This window comes from Chiloscyllium punctatum, chromosome 39 (genome assembly GCF_047496795.1).
Source record: "Chiloscyllium punctatum isolate Juve2018m chromosome 39, sChiPun1.3, whole genome shotgun sequence".
NCBI classification, from domain to species: Eukaryota; Metazoa; Chordata; class Chondrichthyes; order Orectolobiformes; family Hemiscylliidae; genus Chiloscyllium; species Chiloscyllium punctatum.
Window position 1 is genome coordinate 9,453,442 of NC_092777.1, and position 17,180 is coordinate 9,470,621.

General features: G+C 43.2%; 1 protein-coding gene across 4 annotated transcripts in view; it reads right to left on the reverse strand.

Moving 5' to 3' along the window:
* pkd1b (polycystic kidney disease 1b) overlaps window positions 1-17,180 on the reverse strand; it is a 243,206-nt gene that overhangs the window by 37,763 nt on the left and 188,263 nt on the right. For 3 of the 4 annotated variants that reach the window (XM_072558141.1, XM_072558142.1, XM_072558140.1), the window contains exons 34-35: window positions 16,606-16,760; window positions 9,508-9,620 (exon numbers count right to left, since the gene is read on the reverse strand). The exons of the other annotated variant lie outside the window; for it this stretch is intronic. In XM_072558141.1, coding sequence (XP_072414242.1) covers window positions 9,508-9,620; window positions 16,606-16,760 — 268 coding nt within the window. The remainder of the gene's footprint in view (window positions 1-9,507; window positions 9,621-16,605; window positions 16,761-17,180) is intronic. 4 annotated transcript variants of the gene reach the window in all.

Genomic DNA, 17,180 nt, shown 5'->3' on the forward strand with positions numbered 1-17,180 from the left:
AGAGTGATAGGGTCAAGTTAAAGAAGACCCATTAGTGGGGCTGGATGTGAAGTGCATGCATGGAAGTGTTATAATGGTGAGGCCCAGACAGGGTAGGCTGTGGTTAATTTGAAAGGCGAGCTTTTAGCAGGAGCAAGGGTAGAAGGATGTCACTCCGCCCAGGTAGCCAAACTAAAGGCACTTACTGCTGTCCTGTAGTTAGGGAATGGACAAAGGTTAATACCTATACAGACAGCAGATGTGCTTTCGCTGTAGTCCATGACTACATGATGGCATGGGCAAGACAAGGTTATGTTACCTTGAGTAGCAGTGTAATTTAGTATGAGATCCTAGTCAAGGAACTAGTGGCCACAGCTATTGAACTGAAGGAGGCAGCAATGATTAAAGTAAGATTCAGACACCAGAGCAGAGAGGGGCTGACTATGCAGACAGTGCAGCAAAAGCAATGATAGAACAGGAAGTAATAACAATAGAAGCTGTGAAAGAGCAAGATGAATGGAGCATTTTAAATCAACAAACAGCTAGCTCAGAGGAAAAAGCAGGATGAATTAAAGTCGGGTCAGCATTAGGAGCAGTTAATATTTGGAGAAAGGAAGGTAAGATGGTAGTTCCCACATTCTGCCAACAGACCCAATGCAATGTTTACCATGGACGAGCACACCTAGGAAGGGCTAAAATGAGAAGGGGTTAAATGGACCCTTTCCCTCCCAGCCATTCTGATGGCCTCGACAGCACCACCCTCAAGGGGCACTGCACTAACACTCTCTTGTTCTTATGACATGACCAGCAATGACACTGATTATGGGGGTAGCAGAACTGACTAACAGCAAGGGACAAGTCTGGCATTACATGAAATCTCTCTGTAAGCATTTACACGTCCTTTACAGACAGACATGCAACCAGCAGCTTGTTAAGAACTGGGAGTATGAGGAAGTCCAGAACAAACAGAAATACCAGCCTGAGGATCAAAGGTCCTGGTGCAAATAACCCCAATTAAGGGAGCCTTGTCTGCCCGATGGGACGGACCTCATGAGGTAATGTAACAGGTAAGAGAAGTGCATTTATTAAGGAAAATGGAATTGGTAAATGGAGACATCCCACCCAGCTAAGGGTATATAGGGGTTAATAGTATATTAGGAGACAGTGAGGTCTGTGAATGCTGGAGATCAGAGTTGAGAGTGTTTTGCTGGAAAAGCATAGCAGGTCAGGCAGCATCCGAGGAGCAGGAGAATCAACATTTCAGACCAAAGCCCTTCATCAGGAATTAGTCTAGCATGCTTGTCTGGTTTGCTCTCTCTCCCTCTTGCAGGTTTTAAAGGGCCCTCACCATATGATCACCAACAAGCAGCATGAAGAGATTCCTCGACGCCACAATGGCAGCAGGAATAGATTAAGTTGCGTGTATTTATGTTATGTGGTTGCAGTGACTGTAATTAAGAATATTGCTGAAATTAGCATAAGTATAAAAATGCTAATTATCTGTGGGCCCCTCTTAATTTTGATCCAATCGGGGGCTGACAGGCAAGTGGACAGAATGGACCTTCAGGTCAATACATATTTATACATGTCACATGTCTATGCTATACGTAATAATATCTCCAGTTGCTGGGTCTGCACATTCATTCTGATACACTCGAAGGGAGGTATACACTGCGACCCATCCCCTGTAACGCTTCGGAACTACCCAAATGGGTAGTGAGACAGAATAGTATCATGGGGCATAGTTTCGGGTAGGGATACAAATGCCCAAATGGGGCAGGAAGATACATTATCAATATCACTGGGTTCAGTGGAAGTCAGCAGGGTATGACCTGACTGCCTTTGTAGGCTGGGACCAGCCCAACCTTGCAGATGACACCAAAATAGGCAGAATCATAGACACTGAGGAAGGTTATTGGAAATTGCAGCAGGACTTTGATCAGCTGGGGAAGTGGGCCAAGAAATGGCAAATGGAGTTTAATATGGGTAAGTGTGAAGTCTTGTATTGTGGAAAGTCAAATCATGATGAATGTTAGGGCCACAAGGAGTGTAGCAGAACAGAGGGACCTTGGAGTTCAGGTGCACAGTTCTCTGAAAGTGGAGTCGCAGGTAGACATGGCAGTGAAGGCAACTTTTGGCACACTCGCCTTGAGTCAGGGCATTGAGTATAGAAGTTGGGAAGTTATGTTGCAGTTGTACAGGAAGTTGGTGAGGCTGCACTTGGAGTATTATATTCAGAGTGCAGAAGTAATTTACAAGGATATTGCCAGGAGCCAAGTGTCTGAGTTATAGGGAGAAGTTGTACAAGCTCGGACTTCTTTCTTTAGAGCATAGGGGACTGAGGGGAGATCTTATAGAAGTGTATAAAATCATAGGAGGCATGTAAAGGATGAATGCACTCAGTCTTTTTCCCAGGGTTGAGGAACCAAGGACATTAGTTTAAGGTTAGGGGGAAAGAATAAAAGCAAACCTGAGGGGCAACTTTTTTTCACAGATGGTAGTATGCATGTGGAATGAGTTGCCAATGGAAGTGGTTGAGGCGGGTACATGAACAACATTTAAAAGGCATTTGGACAAATACATGGAAAGGAAAGGTTTTGAAGGATATGGGCCAAGTGCAGGGAAATGGGGTTCACATGGATGGACATTTTGGTCAGCATGGTCCAGTTTGGGCCAAAGCGCCTGTCTCCATGATATAGGACTCTATGACTCTATGACTCTATGACTATAAGACCTCACAACAGCCTCCCTTTGTCACACTGTTTAACACTTCAAGAGTAGGGAAGCACATTAGTGTTATTTGCTGAGAAAGAATGGTTTCTAGAGGGTTGAAAGTTGGAATTAGTAACTGTACTCAGACATACAATGTCACCCTGGTAAAAACAATGACTGCAGATGCTGGAAACCAGATTCTGGATTTGTGGTGCTGGAAGAGCACAGCAGTTCAGGCAGCATCAAGGAGCAGCGAAATCGATGTTTCGGGCAAAAGCCCTTCATCAGGAATCTCTTGTAGAGAGAGGAGGAAAACTTCTTCAAGGCAGGCATCCTTGCAAGAGGATTCGCAGTAGGGTTAAAATCAACAATGTGAAAACAATGACTGCAGATACTGGAAACCAGATTCTGAATTAGTGGTGCTGGAAGAGCATAGCAGTTCAGGCAGCATCCAAGGAGCAGCGAAATCAACGTTTCAGGCAAAAGCCCTTCAGGCTGCTTCTTGGATGCTGCCTGAACTGCTGTGCTTTTTCAGCACCACTAATCCAGAATCCAATGTCACCCTCCCCTTCAATGTTGTCACTTTGGTGATGGCGTCCACCTTACCTTCAGGAATCATGAGTGAGTGAGCACTCCAGAAAAACTGGCACCCTGAATTTATCACCTGGCTCACCTCATAAAACAGTACCTACTTCGTATGTGGACACAGAGCCTATGCCTGGCTACGTTGTTCCTCCTGAAGCAGGTGCCAAGGGAGCACAAACATATAATCTCAGAAACAGAAAGATTCTTCACCATATTGATGTCTGGGTATGGTACAGCCAAGCTAGCCAGAGAATTTCTCAAAATGGCCACAATCTTAGAACAGGTGGCCAATGACACCTCACAGGCTCTGGGCAAGATAAATGCAGAAATGGTTGTCATGCAAGCCATGGCACTACAGAGTCAAATTGCCGTAGACTTGATATCAACTGAGAAAGAGAGTGCATGCGCATTGGAAAGGAGTGCTGTACGTACATCCCCAATAACTTGGAGATAATTACCTATTTGGCAAACCATATACAAAACAAATGAACAATCTCACACAACTACCATCTTCGACCTGATGGAGTTGGGCAATGAGGTGTCTGGGATCCCTGGGGACATCCATTGCCTAGGGAATAGTAATTTTTATTATCAAAGTATGTCTGTGTTATTTTGTTAATGGCTTCATCAAGTGTACCACTGCCACAACAACGAAGAAGATGATTGCAGAAGGCCCCTTGGACCAAGAAGGTGGCACTGCTGCATTCTATCAAGCGATAGACTAGCAGGGAAATGATGAAAGAAAATGACCAGCTCATTGAATGACAGGAAGAGAATCGTGCATTGACATCACTGAAAGAAGACTACTCATGGACTCTGATTTGGACTGTTGGTTAATAATGTCCCTATGGCCATAATCTGGCCTAGGGCCAAAGAGGGGATCTGTAAGGGTGGCACTTACAGAAAAACACAGAATTAAACAGTCTATTACAGCATTAAGGCACAAAATGGCTGACAAGGGATAAGTAGAATTAAATAGCCTGCTCCAGTATTTAAGTAAAACATTATGTTACCTTGAACAAGGTAAATCCAAGGAGGCCTTACAAGCAACCACCTGAAACAGTTTGATAAGATGTTTAAGGATAGACAAGTGATTGGGTGCATTGATTCCAGCCTTATTAATGAAAGGATCTTGTCCCATTAGGTGAACAGCACCAGTTAGAACAAGGGATGTAATTCTCAATCCATGAACCAGTCAGCCTAACTTATTAGTCAGCTATGAGAACAACAGCTAAAGTTATTTTACAGTAATCAGTTGTTTCTTTGAAGTTATTCACAATATTAAGAAATAGATCCAATTAAAGATTCTTCAGAAAATCATAGAGATAGATTTCGACATAAGTATAGTAACATGTATAAACAAAGTATAATAGAAGCATTAGGGGTAAAAATGATTAAACCTAGATATGAAAGTTAATTAGTCTCAGGAAATGCTTTCCTTACCTCTAAAAAGATGGCTGGCATGTCCTGACCAAAATAATTTGTTCACAACTCATTAGTTACAAAGTGCTAACAGTAGAGGTAGCCGTATAAATTTATACTTTATAACTAACTTTATAACAGAAGTTGATATTATGAATCTTATCGCAGTTAGTTATATAGGGCAGTGGAAAATATAAGACGACTAACAGAATTTGATAGAGACAGCACATGGAACACAATGAATTACAGAATTCAAGCAGTCCTGAGAGATAAGCAAGTCTGGGACAGACCAAAAGGAGTATAACCAGTAACTTTGGAATGCAAATTAATAGGATGCATAGAAAGATCATAAGTCCTAGAGATTACAATGTCTGTTAAACACCATGAAATCAGGGGAATGTGGGGCTATCCATGGAAATGTCCATCATTGATTAGGTGTTTCACAGGATTGGGTACATTGAATAAGGGGGGAAGGACAAAGTGACCTCACCATATGTAATTATTGTAACACAACATGTATAAAAATGCTATATTTCAATGTAAAAATTAGAGTATGTCATTCATCTTTCTTTCGATTGGAGCCGTAGATTAAGAGAATGACAGGGTTCTCACATCAAGGTTAGATACTGGGAAGGTCTTTGGCCCACTCCCTGCATTAACCAGTTGTTGCTTGAATAAAAATCTGCCACTTGCCTGAATCCTGCCTGCCTCCTGAGTCTTTGTCCCTACTCGGGGGTGGGGGGGTTATGCTCCTACACTGCCTTACCGAGTGATGCCCTCATCCCATAAGAAATATAAAAGTTCCCTCTTGAAGATATGTAAAGAACCAGCCCCTGCAGCTTTCTGTGGGAGAGAATTCCACAGGTTCACAACTTTTTTTTTGATTAGATTCCCTACGGTGTGGAAACAGGTCTTTCGGCCCAACAAGTCCACACCAACCATCCGAAGAGCAACCCACCCAGACCCACTCCCCTACACCTAACACTATGGGCAATTTAGAATGACCAATTCACCTGACCTGCACATCTTTAGACTGTGGGAGGAAACCAGAGCATCTGGAAGAAACCCACACAGTCATGGGGAGAATGTGCAAACTTCACACAGACAGTTGCCTGAGGTTGGAATTGAACTCAGGTCCATGGTGCTGTGAGGTAGCAGTGCTAACCACTGTGCCACTGCGCCACCTTCCACCATGCCACCTTGGGCGCCCTCTGAATGAAGAAATTCTTTCGCATCTCAGTCCTGAATGGCTTATTCCATATTCTTAGACTGTGACCCCTAGTTCTTCTGCAACATTGGGAGCTTTCTTCCCATATCCAGCCTGTCCAGTCCCAACAGGAACTCCACTAGAACAATCTAGCTCTCAATGCCACCAAAACCAAGGAACTCATTATTGACTTTTGGTGGGATGTTGATTTTGAGTGGGAGCAGCAGTGAGTATATAAATCAGGAAGGTGACTAAACCCGAGATTCTACACTGGTTTTTTTTAAGGTAAGGTACCGGTAACTGGTTAAAAATTTACTTTGTTTTTGTGTGTGTGTGTATATATATATATTAATTCTTTTTTAGGGAAAGACTATAGCAGAGAGGTATCAGAAAGTATTCTAATTCAAACTTGTATAAAGTAACTAAGTAATTAATTAACTAAGCAGAGATGGCTGGGCAGGTGATGTGCTGTAGCTTTATGATGTGGGAGCTGGCTGATCCCATTGTGAATGGCAGTGACCACATCTGCAGCAAGTGATGTTCAGTCCCCATCTTGGTGTCATCTGCAAACTTGCTGATCATACCAACAGTGCCCTCTTCCAGATCATTTATGTATATCACAAACAACTGTAGCCCCAGCACTGATCCCTGTGGAACACCACTGGTCACATTTCTCCATTTCAAGAAATCCCTTCAACTACTACTCTCTGTCTCCTGTTGCTCAACCAGTTCTTTATCCACCTAGCTAGAACATCCTGCACACCATGTGACTTCACTTTCTCCATTAGTCTACCATGGGGACCCATTTCAAATGCCTTACTAAAGTCAATGTATATGACATCAACAGCCCTTCCTTCATCTATCAACTTGGTCACTTCCTCAAAGAACTCTATTAAGTTGGTAGAGCACGATCTTCCCTGCACAAAACCATGTTGCCTATCACTGATAAGCCCATTCTTTTCCAAATATAAACAGATCTTATCCCTCAGTACCTTCTCCAGCAACTTTCCCATCACTGACGTCAGGCTAACTGGTCTGTAGTTACCCGGAATATCCCTACTATCCTTCTTGTACAGGGGGACAACATGAGCAACCTTCCAGTCCTCTGGCACCTCACCTTTGTTTAAAGATGCCACAAAGGTATCTGTCAGGGCCCAGCTATTTCCTCTCTCGCCTCCCTCAGCAACCTGGGATAGATCCCATCCGGTCCTGGAGATTTGTCCACCTCAATAACCTCTAGCCTAACCTACTTATGTCAATGTGATCCAGACTAATCAAACTTATATCTTTCATCTCAACATTCATCATATCCCTCTCCTCAGTGAACACTGATGCAAAGTAATCATTCAGAATCTCGCCCATTCTCTCAGGTTCGACACACAGCCTTCCTTCATTATCCTTTAGTGGACCAATCCTTTCTCTAGTTACCCGCTTGCTTCTTATATAAGAATAAAAGGCCTTGGGATTCTCTCTAATTCTGCTCGCTAAAGCTATATTCATGACCCCTTTTAGCCTGTTTGATTCCTCATTTAAGACTGGTCTTACCCTCCCAATATTCCTCCAGGGTCCATTCTGTTCTTGGCTGCCTGGGCCTTATGTATGCTTCCCTTTTCCTCTTGACTAGTCGTACAATGTCTCTTGTCATCCACTGTTCATGAATCTTGCCTTTCCTTTCCTTTGCTTTCAATAGGACATGCCTATCCTGCACTATCTTTGAAAGCTTCCCACATCTCAAATGTAGACTTCCCTTCAAATAGCTGTGTCCAATCCACATTTCCCAGCTCCTGTCTAATTTTGATATAATTGACCTTGGCCCAGTTTAGCACTGTTCCCTTAGGACCACTCTCATCTTTGTCAGTATTCTAAAACTGACAGAATTGTGGTCACTGTTCCCAAAGAAATCTCCCACCGCAACGTCTACCACCTGGCCTGGCTCATTCCCCAACACCAGGTCCAGTATGGCCCCTTCCCTCATCGGACTATTGACATACTGCTCTGGAAAACTCTCCTGAGCGCTTTCTATAAATTCTGCCCCATTCAGACCTCTGACACTGAGTGTATCCCAGTCAATGTTGGGAAAATTAAAATCTCCCATCACCACTAACCTGTTGCTTCTACATCTTTCCATAACCTGTTTATCTATTTGTTCTTCTATCTCACACTCACAGCCCCAACAATGTAACTGCACCCTTCTTATTTCTCAGCTCCACCCATAATGCCTCACTACTCAAGCCTCCATAGTGTCCTCCTTTAGTACAGCCATGATATCATCCCTGACCAGTAATGCAACTTCACCCCCACTTTTACTTCCCTCCCTGTCCTGTCCAAGGTGCCAATATCTGAACTGGGGGGACGTTCAGGAGGCAGCCTTGCCATTGCTTCCTCTGAGGTCTCTTCCTCCCTTTTTCAGGTGTGGGAGAGCTCACAATGCCAGCCTCATGATGGCGATTACTGTGGCAATCCCACTGGTACCTGCAGGACAGAGAGAGAGAAGGCATTGCAACCGGGCTGGAAGGGGTGGTATATCAGCAATAAATGCACAGTAGGGGTAATGGAACAGCAGCACAACAATGGACAAGGTGTCTTCCTTGGTTGCCAGGACATGGAGATTTTGGCATCGGTCCAGGAACAGTCTTCACCTGTAAGGACCAAGATCCGCTCCTTGTACAGTGAGTTGATGAATCATGGAATGAGATGACTATTCAGTCCCCAGAACCTGTCCTCACCCTTTCCATTTCAGGGATATGATGTTCGGCCACAGATCAGCCTTGATCTAATTGGGTGGTAGAACAGGCTCACGGTGCTACATGACGTACTCCTGTTTCTATGTTCCTGTTATGGGCCATTTTCTACCAAGTTGTGAAATGCTGCTGCAGTAGTGACAGTGGCACAGGAGGAGTGTTGGTGGAGGAATAGAATGAGTCTGAGGTATCAGAAAGCAGATGGTGTCACATACCTGGCAGAGAGGTGAAGGTCATTGGCATTCTTCCTGCATTGTTGGGTGTTTCTCCAGAATGTGGATACTACATTGTCTCATGTGGTAACTTCAGAGCAGGCTGGCCAGGTCTGGCAGGCTCTGGTGGAGTGGCTTCCACTGCTGGTCGTGTGGGAAGTGGGCGGGCCCACCAGGACCTCCGGGTTCCTGTCCAGGTCTGGGTGTACAACAGCCTTTTAAATAAATTACCATTGCCAGAGATGCCGCTATATCCCAGGACATTCCAACAGAAGCAACTGGGAAAGTATGAGAATGGGGCTAATATAGGAGAAGGAAGTGCCACAGCAGTAGGTAGGTAGATAACGAACTGAGTTTGGACAAATAGTGTGAGAAAACGCATCAAGTCTCAGAAAGAAACCTTCCATGAAGATCGACAGAAATGACATTGAGTCAAAATATAAGAGCATGGATTTTGTAAAGAAGGTTTAATTTGCTAAAACATAATTATTAAATTTTGACAAGCTACCAACACTGAATTTGTCACTGTATAATTTAGTTCACAAAGAAGGAAGGATATTCCCTCTGCAGGGCTCTCCCAGCCTAACCTCCAGCTCAGTTAGTCTTAACTGGAACACTGGAAAGTTAACACAGCTATCTGCATTCATACCTTCCTGGGACCGGACATGTTGAAGCTGCAGTACTCCGAGCAATGTCAGCTGGGGGTTATTGTATAGCAGAGGCAGCAACACAGTACTCAGCCATCGCCAGAAATCAGCTGGCCTGTCAAACAAACACAATCCTCAATCAGCATAAACCCATCTCTGTGTAAGCTTCCAGATTCTGATGGAATAGAAGACAATACGTTGGGACAGTTTCAAACCCTGACTTACTAGGCATGAACACACTCAGAAAAGCCATTAGAGTGGGATTTTGGCCAGTACCAGATTAGTGGTGAGACACAGTGTAGGTGCACTGGAGTGGGAGCTTTACTCTGTTTTTTTCAGATTACTTACAGTGTGGAAACAGGCCCTTCAGCCTAACAAGTTCACAGCGACTCGCCAAGGTGCAACCCACCCAGACCCATTCTTCGACATTTACCCTTTCACCTAATACTATGGACAATTTAGCCTTGCCAATTCACCTAACCTGCACATTTTTGGATTGTGGGAGGAAACTGGAGCACCCAGAGGAAACCCACGCAGACACGGGGAGAATGTGCAAACTCCACACAAGGAGTCACTTGAGGCGGGAATTGTACCCGGGTCTCTGGTGGTGTGAGGCAGCAATGCTAACCATTGTGCCACGATGCCGCCCACTAACCTTGTGCTGTACATGTCCTGGGAGTGTTTGATGGGCAGTGTAGAGATAACTTCCATTTAAAAGAAAATAGGGGGTTTCACATTGTATCTAGCCCTGTTTTGCACCTGTCCTGGACATATTTGGTGGGGGTGGGGACAATGTAGAAGTAGCTTTACTTTCAGTTTAAAAGAGTAGATCGAGCGTTAATTTTTTAGCTTACAAAAGTTAAGGGAGCTTTACTCTGTATCTAAGCCCATGCTGCCCAAGCCCTGGCAGCATTTGTTGGGAACAGTGTAGAACAATTTTTACTCTATATGTAACTCAGTGCCATCCCAGCCCTGGGAGGTTTTGGTCGGGGGACTGTGTAAAGGGAGCTTTCCTCGGTAGCTAACCATGTGCAGTCCCTGTCCTGGGAGTGTTTGATGAGGACAGTGTTGCAGGAACTATACTTTTAGTTTAAAATAATCAAAGGAGCTTTCCACTCTGTTTACCTTTAGTTTAAAAGAGTAGAGGTAGCTTTAGTTTGTATCGAGCCCCATATTGTACCTGTCCTGGTAGTGTTTGATGGTGACAGTGAAGAGATAACATTACTTTCAGTTTAAATGTGTAGAGGTAGCTTTAGTTTGTATCTAACTCCATGCTGTACCTGGGAGTGTTTGATGTGATAAATGTAGATAAAGTTCATTTCGTATTTAACCCATATTACATCTGATTGGTAGGGTTTTGACGTTAATACTGATGTTTGAAATATAAATTACTATATTCCCCAGTATTATTCTCCATCTAGATCACAGCAATTTCAAAGAAAAAAGGAAATAATCGCAGGGTGTGTATCAAGGCTGCAGAGAGTACATCTATTGAGGGTGAGAAGAATAGATTAATGAATGCAGTGCTCTGAGCAGGTTCGAGAAGCTGAACAATTCCAATCTGGCAGTCTGCATTGTTTGGCAAATCATCTGGTATTGTCCAGGATCCCAATTCACAATCAAATTCTTGGCAACAGTCTCTGAACAGACAGTGCTTCCTCCATTTTTATCCCACCCTTTTATATCATGTCCCTGAGGTGGGTGAAGGAAGAGCTAGACATCCTGCTCGCACAATGTCATCAATGATCACTCGATCTATTTGGCCCACCTCATTTCCAACAATCCATCCTTTTTTAATTGGACTGGACATATACTGCTGTAGGAAATGTCCCTGAACAAAATCAAGGGAGACTGGAGACTTGACCCTCTCCACTCTTATTGCCTCCACCGTCCCAGTCTGCATTCAGCTACTTAAAGTCCCCAATCTGCAGATTTATTCCTCTGCATCCTTCCAACTGGTTGGCAGTTTATAGACTACACCCATCAATGTAATTGCACCTTTTTTGTTCTGTAGCTCCAGAACCCTCTGGAACATCCTCTTTGTCCACACTGCTTAACCATGACCACTACCTCTCCTCCTTTCCCTCACTATCTTATCTAAACACATGTACCCAGGAATATTTAACACCCAGTCTTGCCCTTCCTTGGACCAGATTACCGTTATCACTCCATCCTATTTTCACATGGCCATATAGATCTGTAAATTTCCCAACCTTATTTCCTATACTCTGTACATTCACAAACAAGCACAGTCACCCTGATTTACACTTTTTTCCTCCTACACTCTGACTTCATCTACTAAAGTACTATTCTGTCTATCCAAATATTTCATACACATTGGTATTTCTTCTCTAATATCCTTTCTTGGTTCCCACACCCCTCCCAAGTTAGTTTAAAGCACTCACAACAGCATAAGCAAAATGTCCCACAAGAAATCATTCCCGGTTCTGTCCAGATGCAACCAGTTCACTTGACAAGGTGGCATCGTCCCCAGAGCCAGTGCCAACCCACCCGTCCCAACCCACTCTCCTGTACTATCTTTCCAGCCACATATTCATCTGCCATGACTCAGCAAAAATACATTCAAGTAAAGAGGAAAATTCTAAGAGAGGTATAAATCAACTATGGCTAATATTAAGGTGAAAAGAAGTATATAGTGAGGCAAAAGTCAGTGATAGACTTGAAGATTGGGATAAATTCAGAATCCAGCAAAGGAGGACTAAAAAACACAATAAAGAGAGAGGAAATAAACTATGAGAGGAAACTAGTGAGGATTATAAGAACTGACAATAAGAACTTCTTTAAATATAGAAAAGAAGAAAGAAGTCAAAGTGAACATCAGCCCTTAGAGAATGAATCTGGGGATACAGTTATGGGGAATAAGGAAATGACAGAGGAGTTAAACAGATATTTTGCCTCAATCTTTACAGTGGAAGATGCTACAAACACCCCATTAATACTAAAGAATACCACAAAGAAACAAAGTACTGTCACCATCACTGGAGAAATAGTAATAGGCAAACTTATTGGGCTAAATGCTGAAAGGTTCCTGACACTGAAGGCTTGGATCCTCAGATCCTAAAAGAAGGTGCTACAGAGATATTGGATGCATTGGATGCAATTTTCCAAAAGTCTTGGATTCTGGAGAAGTAGTTAGAGGATTGGAAGCTGCCGACACTCTTATTCAGAAAGAGAGAAAGAGGCCAATAAATGGGTAACTATAGGTCGATTAGCCCAACAGCTATTGCTTGAAAAATGTTGGAATCAATCATTAAGGAAGTAATAACAGCACATTTGAAAAATTGTAATGAGTCAGCATGACTTCATGAAGGGGACATCGTGTTTGTCTAGTACATTAGTTTTTCAATGAAATCTCAACCAGAGTGGATAGAGGGAAACCCTGCAGAATTAAGGCAGCACAGTGGCTCAAGGGCAGCATGGTGGCTCAGTGGTTAGTACTGCTGCCTCACATAGCCAGGGAACTGGGTTCAATTCCAGCCTCGGGTGACTGTATATGTAGAGTTCGCACATTCCCCACGTCTGTGTGGGTTTCCTCTGGGTGCTCCAGTTTCTTCCCACAATCCAAAAGATGAGCAGGTCAAGTGGATTGGCCATGCTAAATTGCCCATAGCGTTAGGTGCATTAGTCAAAGGGAGATGGGTCTGGGTGGGTTGTTCTTCGGAGGGTCAGTATGGACTTGTTGGGCTAAAGGACCTGTTTCCACACTGTAGAGAATCTACAGTGTAATCTAATCTAAAATAAAAGATAATTGACAAGGTATGTCACAAAAGGTTAAATCATGAATAAGAGTCCAGTGTGTCCGAGGTAATATATTGGAATGGATAGACCATTGGCTAATGGTCATTAAACAGTGAGTGGGGATAAGGTTCAAATGTTTAATGGGTTAGAGTCATTGACAGTACTGAAAGACACTGGAGTAAACTGGAGAGAGAGAGAGACAACTCATTAAACATTTGAACCCTATCCCATCCAACAAAACAAATGCTTCTTCAACATCTGTCTATGTAGAGTTTGCACATTCTCCCCACGTCTGCGTGGGTTTCCTCTGGGTGCATTAGTCAAAGGGAGATGGGCATGGGTATTGAACATATTGAACATGTCCAGACTAAGCTGCATTCACTCATTTTAATCTTATACTGTCAATTGTGTTCTCTTCTCGTCCTTCCACCGTGTTTGTAGTACAGGTTAACTTTAGCTCTATCCCAATAATAGCTACTGGGCTACTTGTTTTTAATGAGGTTTTTGATGTTCACTTTCAAGGGTCTGGGTGACTGGGCTGATCACACAACATGATGTCACATGGTCATCAGGCCCATTGAACCAAGCAGCAAGGAAGGCCCTGTAGAGTAACCTGGTGTATGTCAAATGCAATAGCTGAAGAATTTCCAAGACACTAGAGCAATGGAAGAAAAATCACAGAGGAGAGGAAACCCTGCACAATGTGGACAAAAGGACGGGAACTGTGGAAGAATTGTGGGAGCCATTTTGTCCCATACTAATGTGTGGAAACCATTTTGCCTCATATTTAGTGCCTGCCTTGTCGAAAGCTTGTTTTCCATGTCTGCCCGAGATGGTTGGCCTTGCATCTGTGCAGATACCTGATAAACAAATTCTTCTCTTTGTATGAAGCCAGTCTTCTCTCTGCAACACCTACGTGACTGGAGCTAATGCTGAGCACCTGCCCATTATTCTGAAATTAACAGTCTGCTCATTGTTAGCTAATTGTAACCTATAAAATCTCACAACTCTCTGCATTTCGTCGGAGTGACTTAGGACCATCAGGTCGAGCTGGTCTCCTTGTTCTTCCCTGCGATATCACAAATAAATGTGTCAATACTCAAGGTTTGTGTGGGCGTGACTTTCTAAGTTTGACCACTGTGGGTGAGTCACCCTCTGGATAACTGACTTCTCCCCATCAGGTCCATAAAAATTCTTCCTCCAAACTCATTGTGCAAATAGACCCAATGATGGAAACAGCGTTTACTGGAGCCCCCAGACTTTGTGAAGGGCATTGTCTAACTATTTATTGAACTAACTGGCACTGACATTTTAGCAGGTTTGTCACTGCCTCAGGCCTTGATCAGAAGCCTGGTGTATTTTTGAGCATGTTTGGCAAAAGTGCTGCTCACTCTCATCAGAGGTAGAAGCAGAAATTGATAAATATGATGATGTCGCGAAGGCCTTTGACTCCTATGTTAAATCAAGATGTGACTTATTATACATCAGGCAAAATTTAATTGGCACAACCAGGAGCCAGAGGAGATCTGCCATCCTTACCTGGTCTGGCCTCATATGACTCCAGACCCACTGCAATGTGGTTGATTCTTAACTGTGCTCTAGGGCAATTAGGGATGGACAATAAATGCTGGCCTGGCCAGTGCCACCCACAACTCAGGAACAATATTTTAAAAATTGCCCCTCTCAACCCTTTGGTATTTCTCTTCCCTCACCTTAAAATTTTGCTCTCTCATCTTAGACTGACCTACCATGGGGAAAGGCTGTTGGCTACCTATCTTATCTACGCCTCTCATTATTTTATTGACCTCTAGAAGGCCACCCCTCAGTCTCCAACACTCCATAGAAAAATGTCCCGGCCTATCCAGCCTGTCCTTTATCACTCAAACCTTCCAGTCCACGTACTATCTAAGCAAATCTTTTCTACACTCTTTCCAATTTAATAAGATCCTTTCTATAGTAGGGTGACCAGAACTGCACGCAGTACACACTTGTACATCTTGTAAGATGTCACATCTCCGGTACTCAAAGCTATCATGCTGAAAGCCTTCTTCACCACCCAGTCTACCTGTAACTCCACTTTTTAGGAGCTATGAACCTGTATCCTAGAACTATTTGTTTTACAACACTCCCCAGGGCCCTACCATTGACTGTAAGTCCTGCCTGGTTTGGTCTACCAAAATGCAACATATTGCATTTATCTAAATTAAAGTCCATCTACTATTCCTCAGCTCACTGGCTCAGTTGATCAAGATCTCACTGTATTCTCAGACAACCTTCTTCACTATCCACTATACCACCAATCATGGTGTCATCCACAAACTTACTAAACATATCCCTTAAATTCTTATCCAAATCTTTATTAAAAAATGAAGTGCTGATCCCTGTGGCATGCTGCTGGTCACAAGTCGACAGTTTAAAAATCAATCCTCTACCTTCAAGCCAATTTTATATCCAATTAGCTCGCTTTCTCTAGATCACATGAGATTTTACCTTACTCAACAACCCACCATAGCATTGTCTACCACACTGCCTTCATCTACTTTCTTGGTCAATCCTTCAAAGAACTCAAATCAATTTTGTGAGACACGATTTCCCTTGCACAAAACCATGCTGACTATCCCTAATGAATCTTTGTCTCTCCAAATGCCTGTAGATCCTGTGTCTCAGAAACCTCTCTGACACCCACCATAGCCAGTTGGCTTACCGGTCTGGAACTCCCAGGCATTTCCCTGCAGCCTTTCTTAAATAATGGCACAATGTTAGCAACCCTCCAACCTTCAGACACTGCACCCGTGGCTGTTGATGATACAAACATCTCTGCAATTTTCTTCCCGAGGCTCCCACAAAATCCTGGGATACATTTCATCAGGTCCTAGGGACTCATGTACCTTAATGCATTTTAAGATTTCTAGTACCTTCTCGATAACTAGATTTATCAAAAAGAAATGCAACATCAGCAAGAAGATATTTTGAGAAGAGAATCAGTCTTCAGTAAAAATGCAGGTTTATTTGTAAGAAAATCGGACTTTTGACAATTCATGCAAGTTGAACTCTAAATCCTTTTTCTCACGTATGCTTGGTTTTGGTATTGGTTAAGACCTTATAGCTTTACAAATACAACATATCTGTTTTTGGTGGAGGGAGAGGAAACAGGAGACCTGTGTTTAAGAAGATGGCTTGCAGTAGAGAAAAGAAGCTGAAGATTACAGCAGAATGAGCAAGGCCCCATGAGCTGGGTGTAACTATAGTCTGCTGAGTTCACATGGACAGTGAGATTTCAGGAGGAGAATAGGACAGGGAAATCAGTGGAGAAAGAGCATGATGTGCTTCAAATCACTGACCTCTGGATAGTACTAAAGTTGGATGAGTGCAGAGTCTTTCCAACAATGGACTGTCGAATGGAGGCTCGCAGAAGGTGGCCATTGGCACTTTGGTAACAGCCTTGGTAGTTAACGATAAGCACCACCAGGAGGAAGATTGTGTGCACAACACAATTCTACAAGAGAAAGGAATTCCACTAGGAATAAATATTCCAGCAGCTTGACAGAGACACATTCTAAACCTTCTCAATAAATCCATCCATAGCCTTGCTCCTCCCTGCCTCCAGATCTTTCTCCAATCTCATCTTCTGCTTCCATCTTCTGCTTTTCCAATTCTGTGTTTTCCTCGATGCTTTGGACCTCTTATCCAGATTATCCCTACAACCTGAAACCCAGTATTTCTCTTTCCCCCCAGTTTGAGATTCTGTTTAAAGCCAAGCCATGTTTTTAATTACCCAGGAAATTTATTTTCCAACCTCAAATGCCTTGGAAGCAAAATGGGCAAAGAAGTGGTAGATGGAATACAATGTGGGCAAATGTGAGGTTACGCACTTTGGTATGAAGCATAAATGAATAGATTATTTTCTAAATGAGGA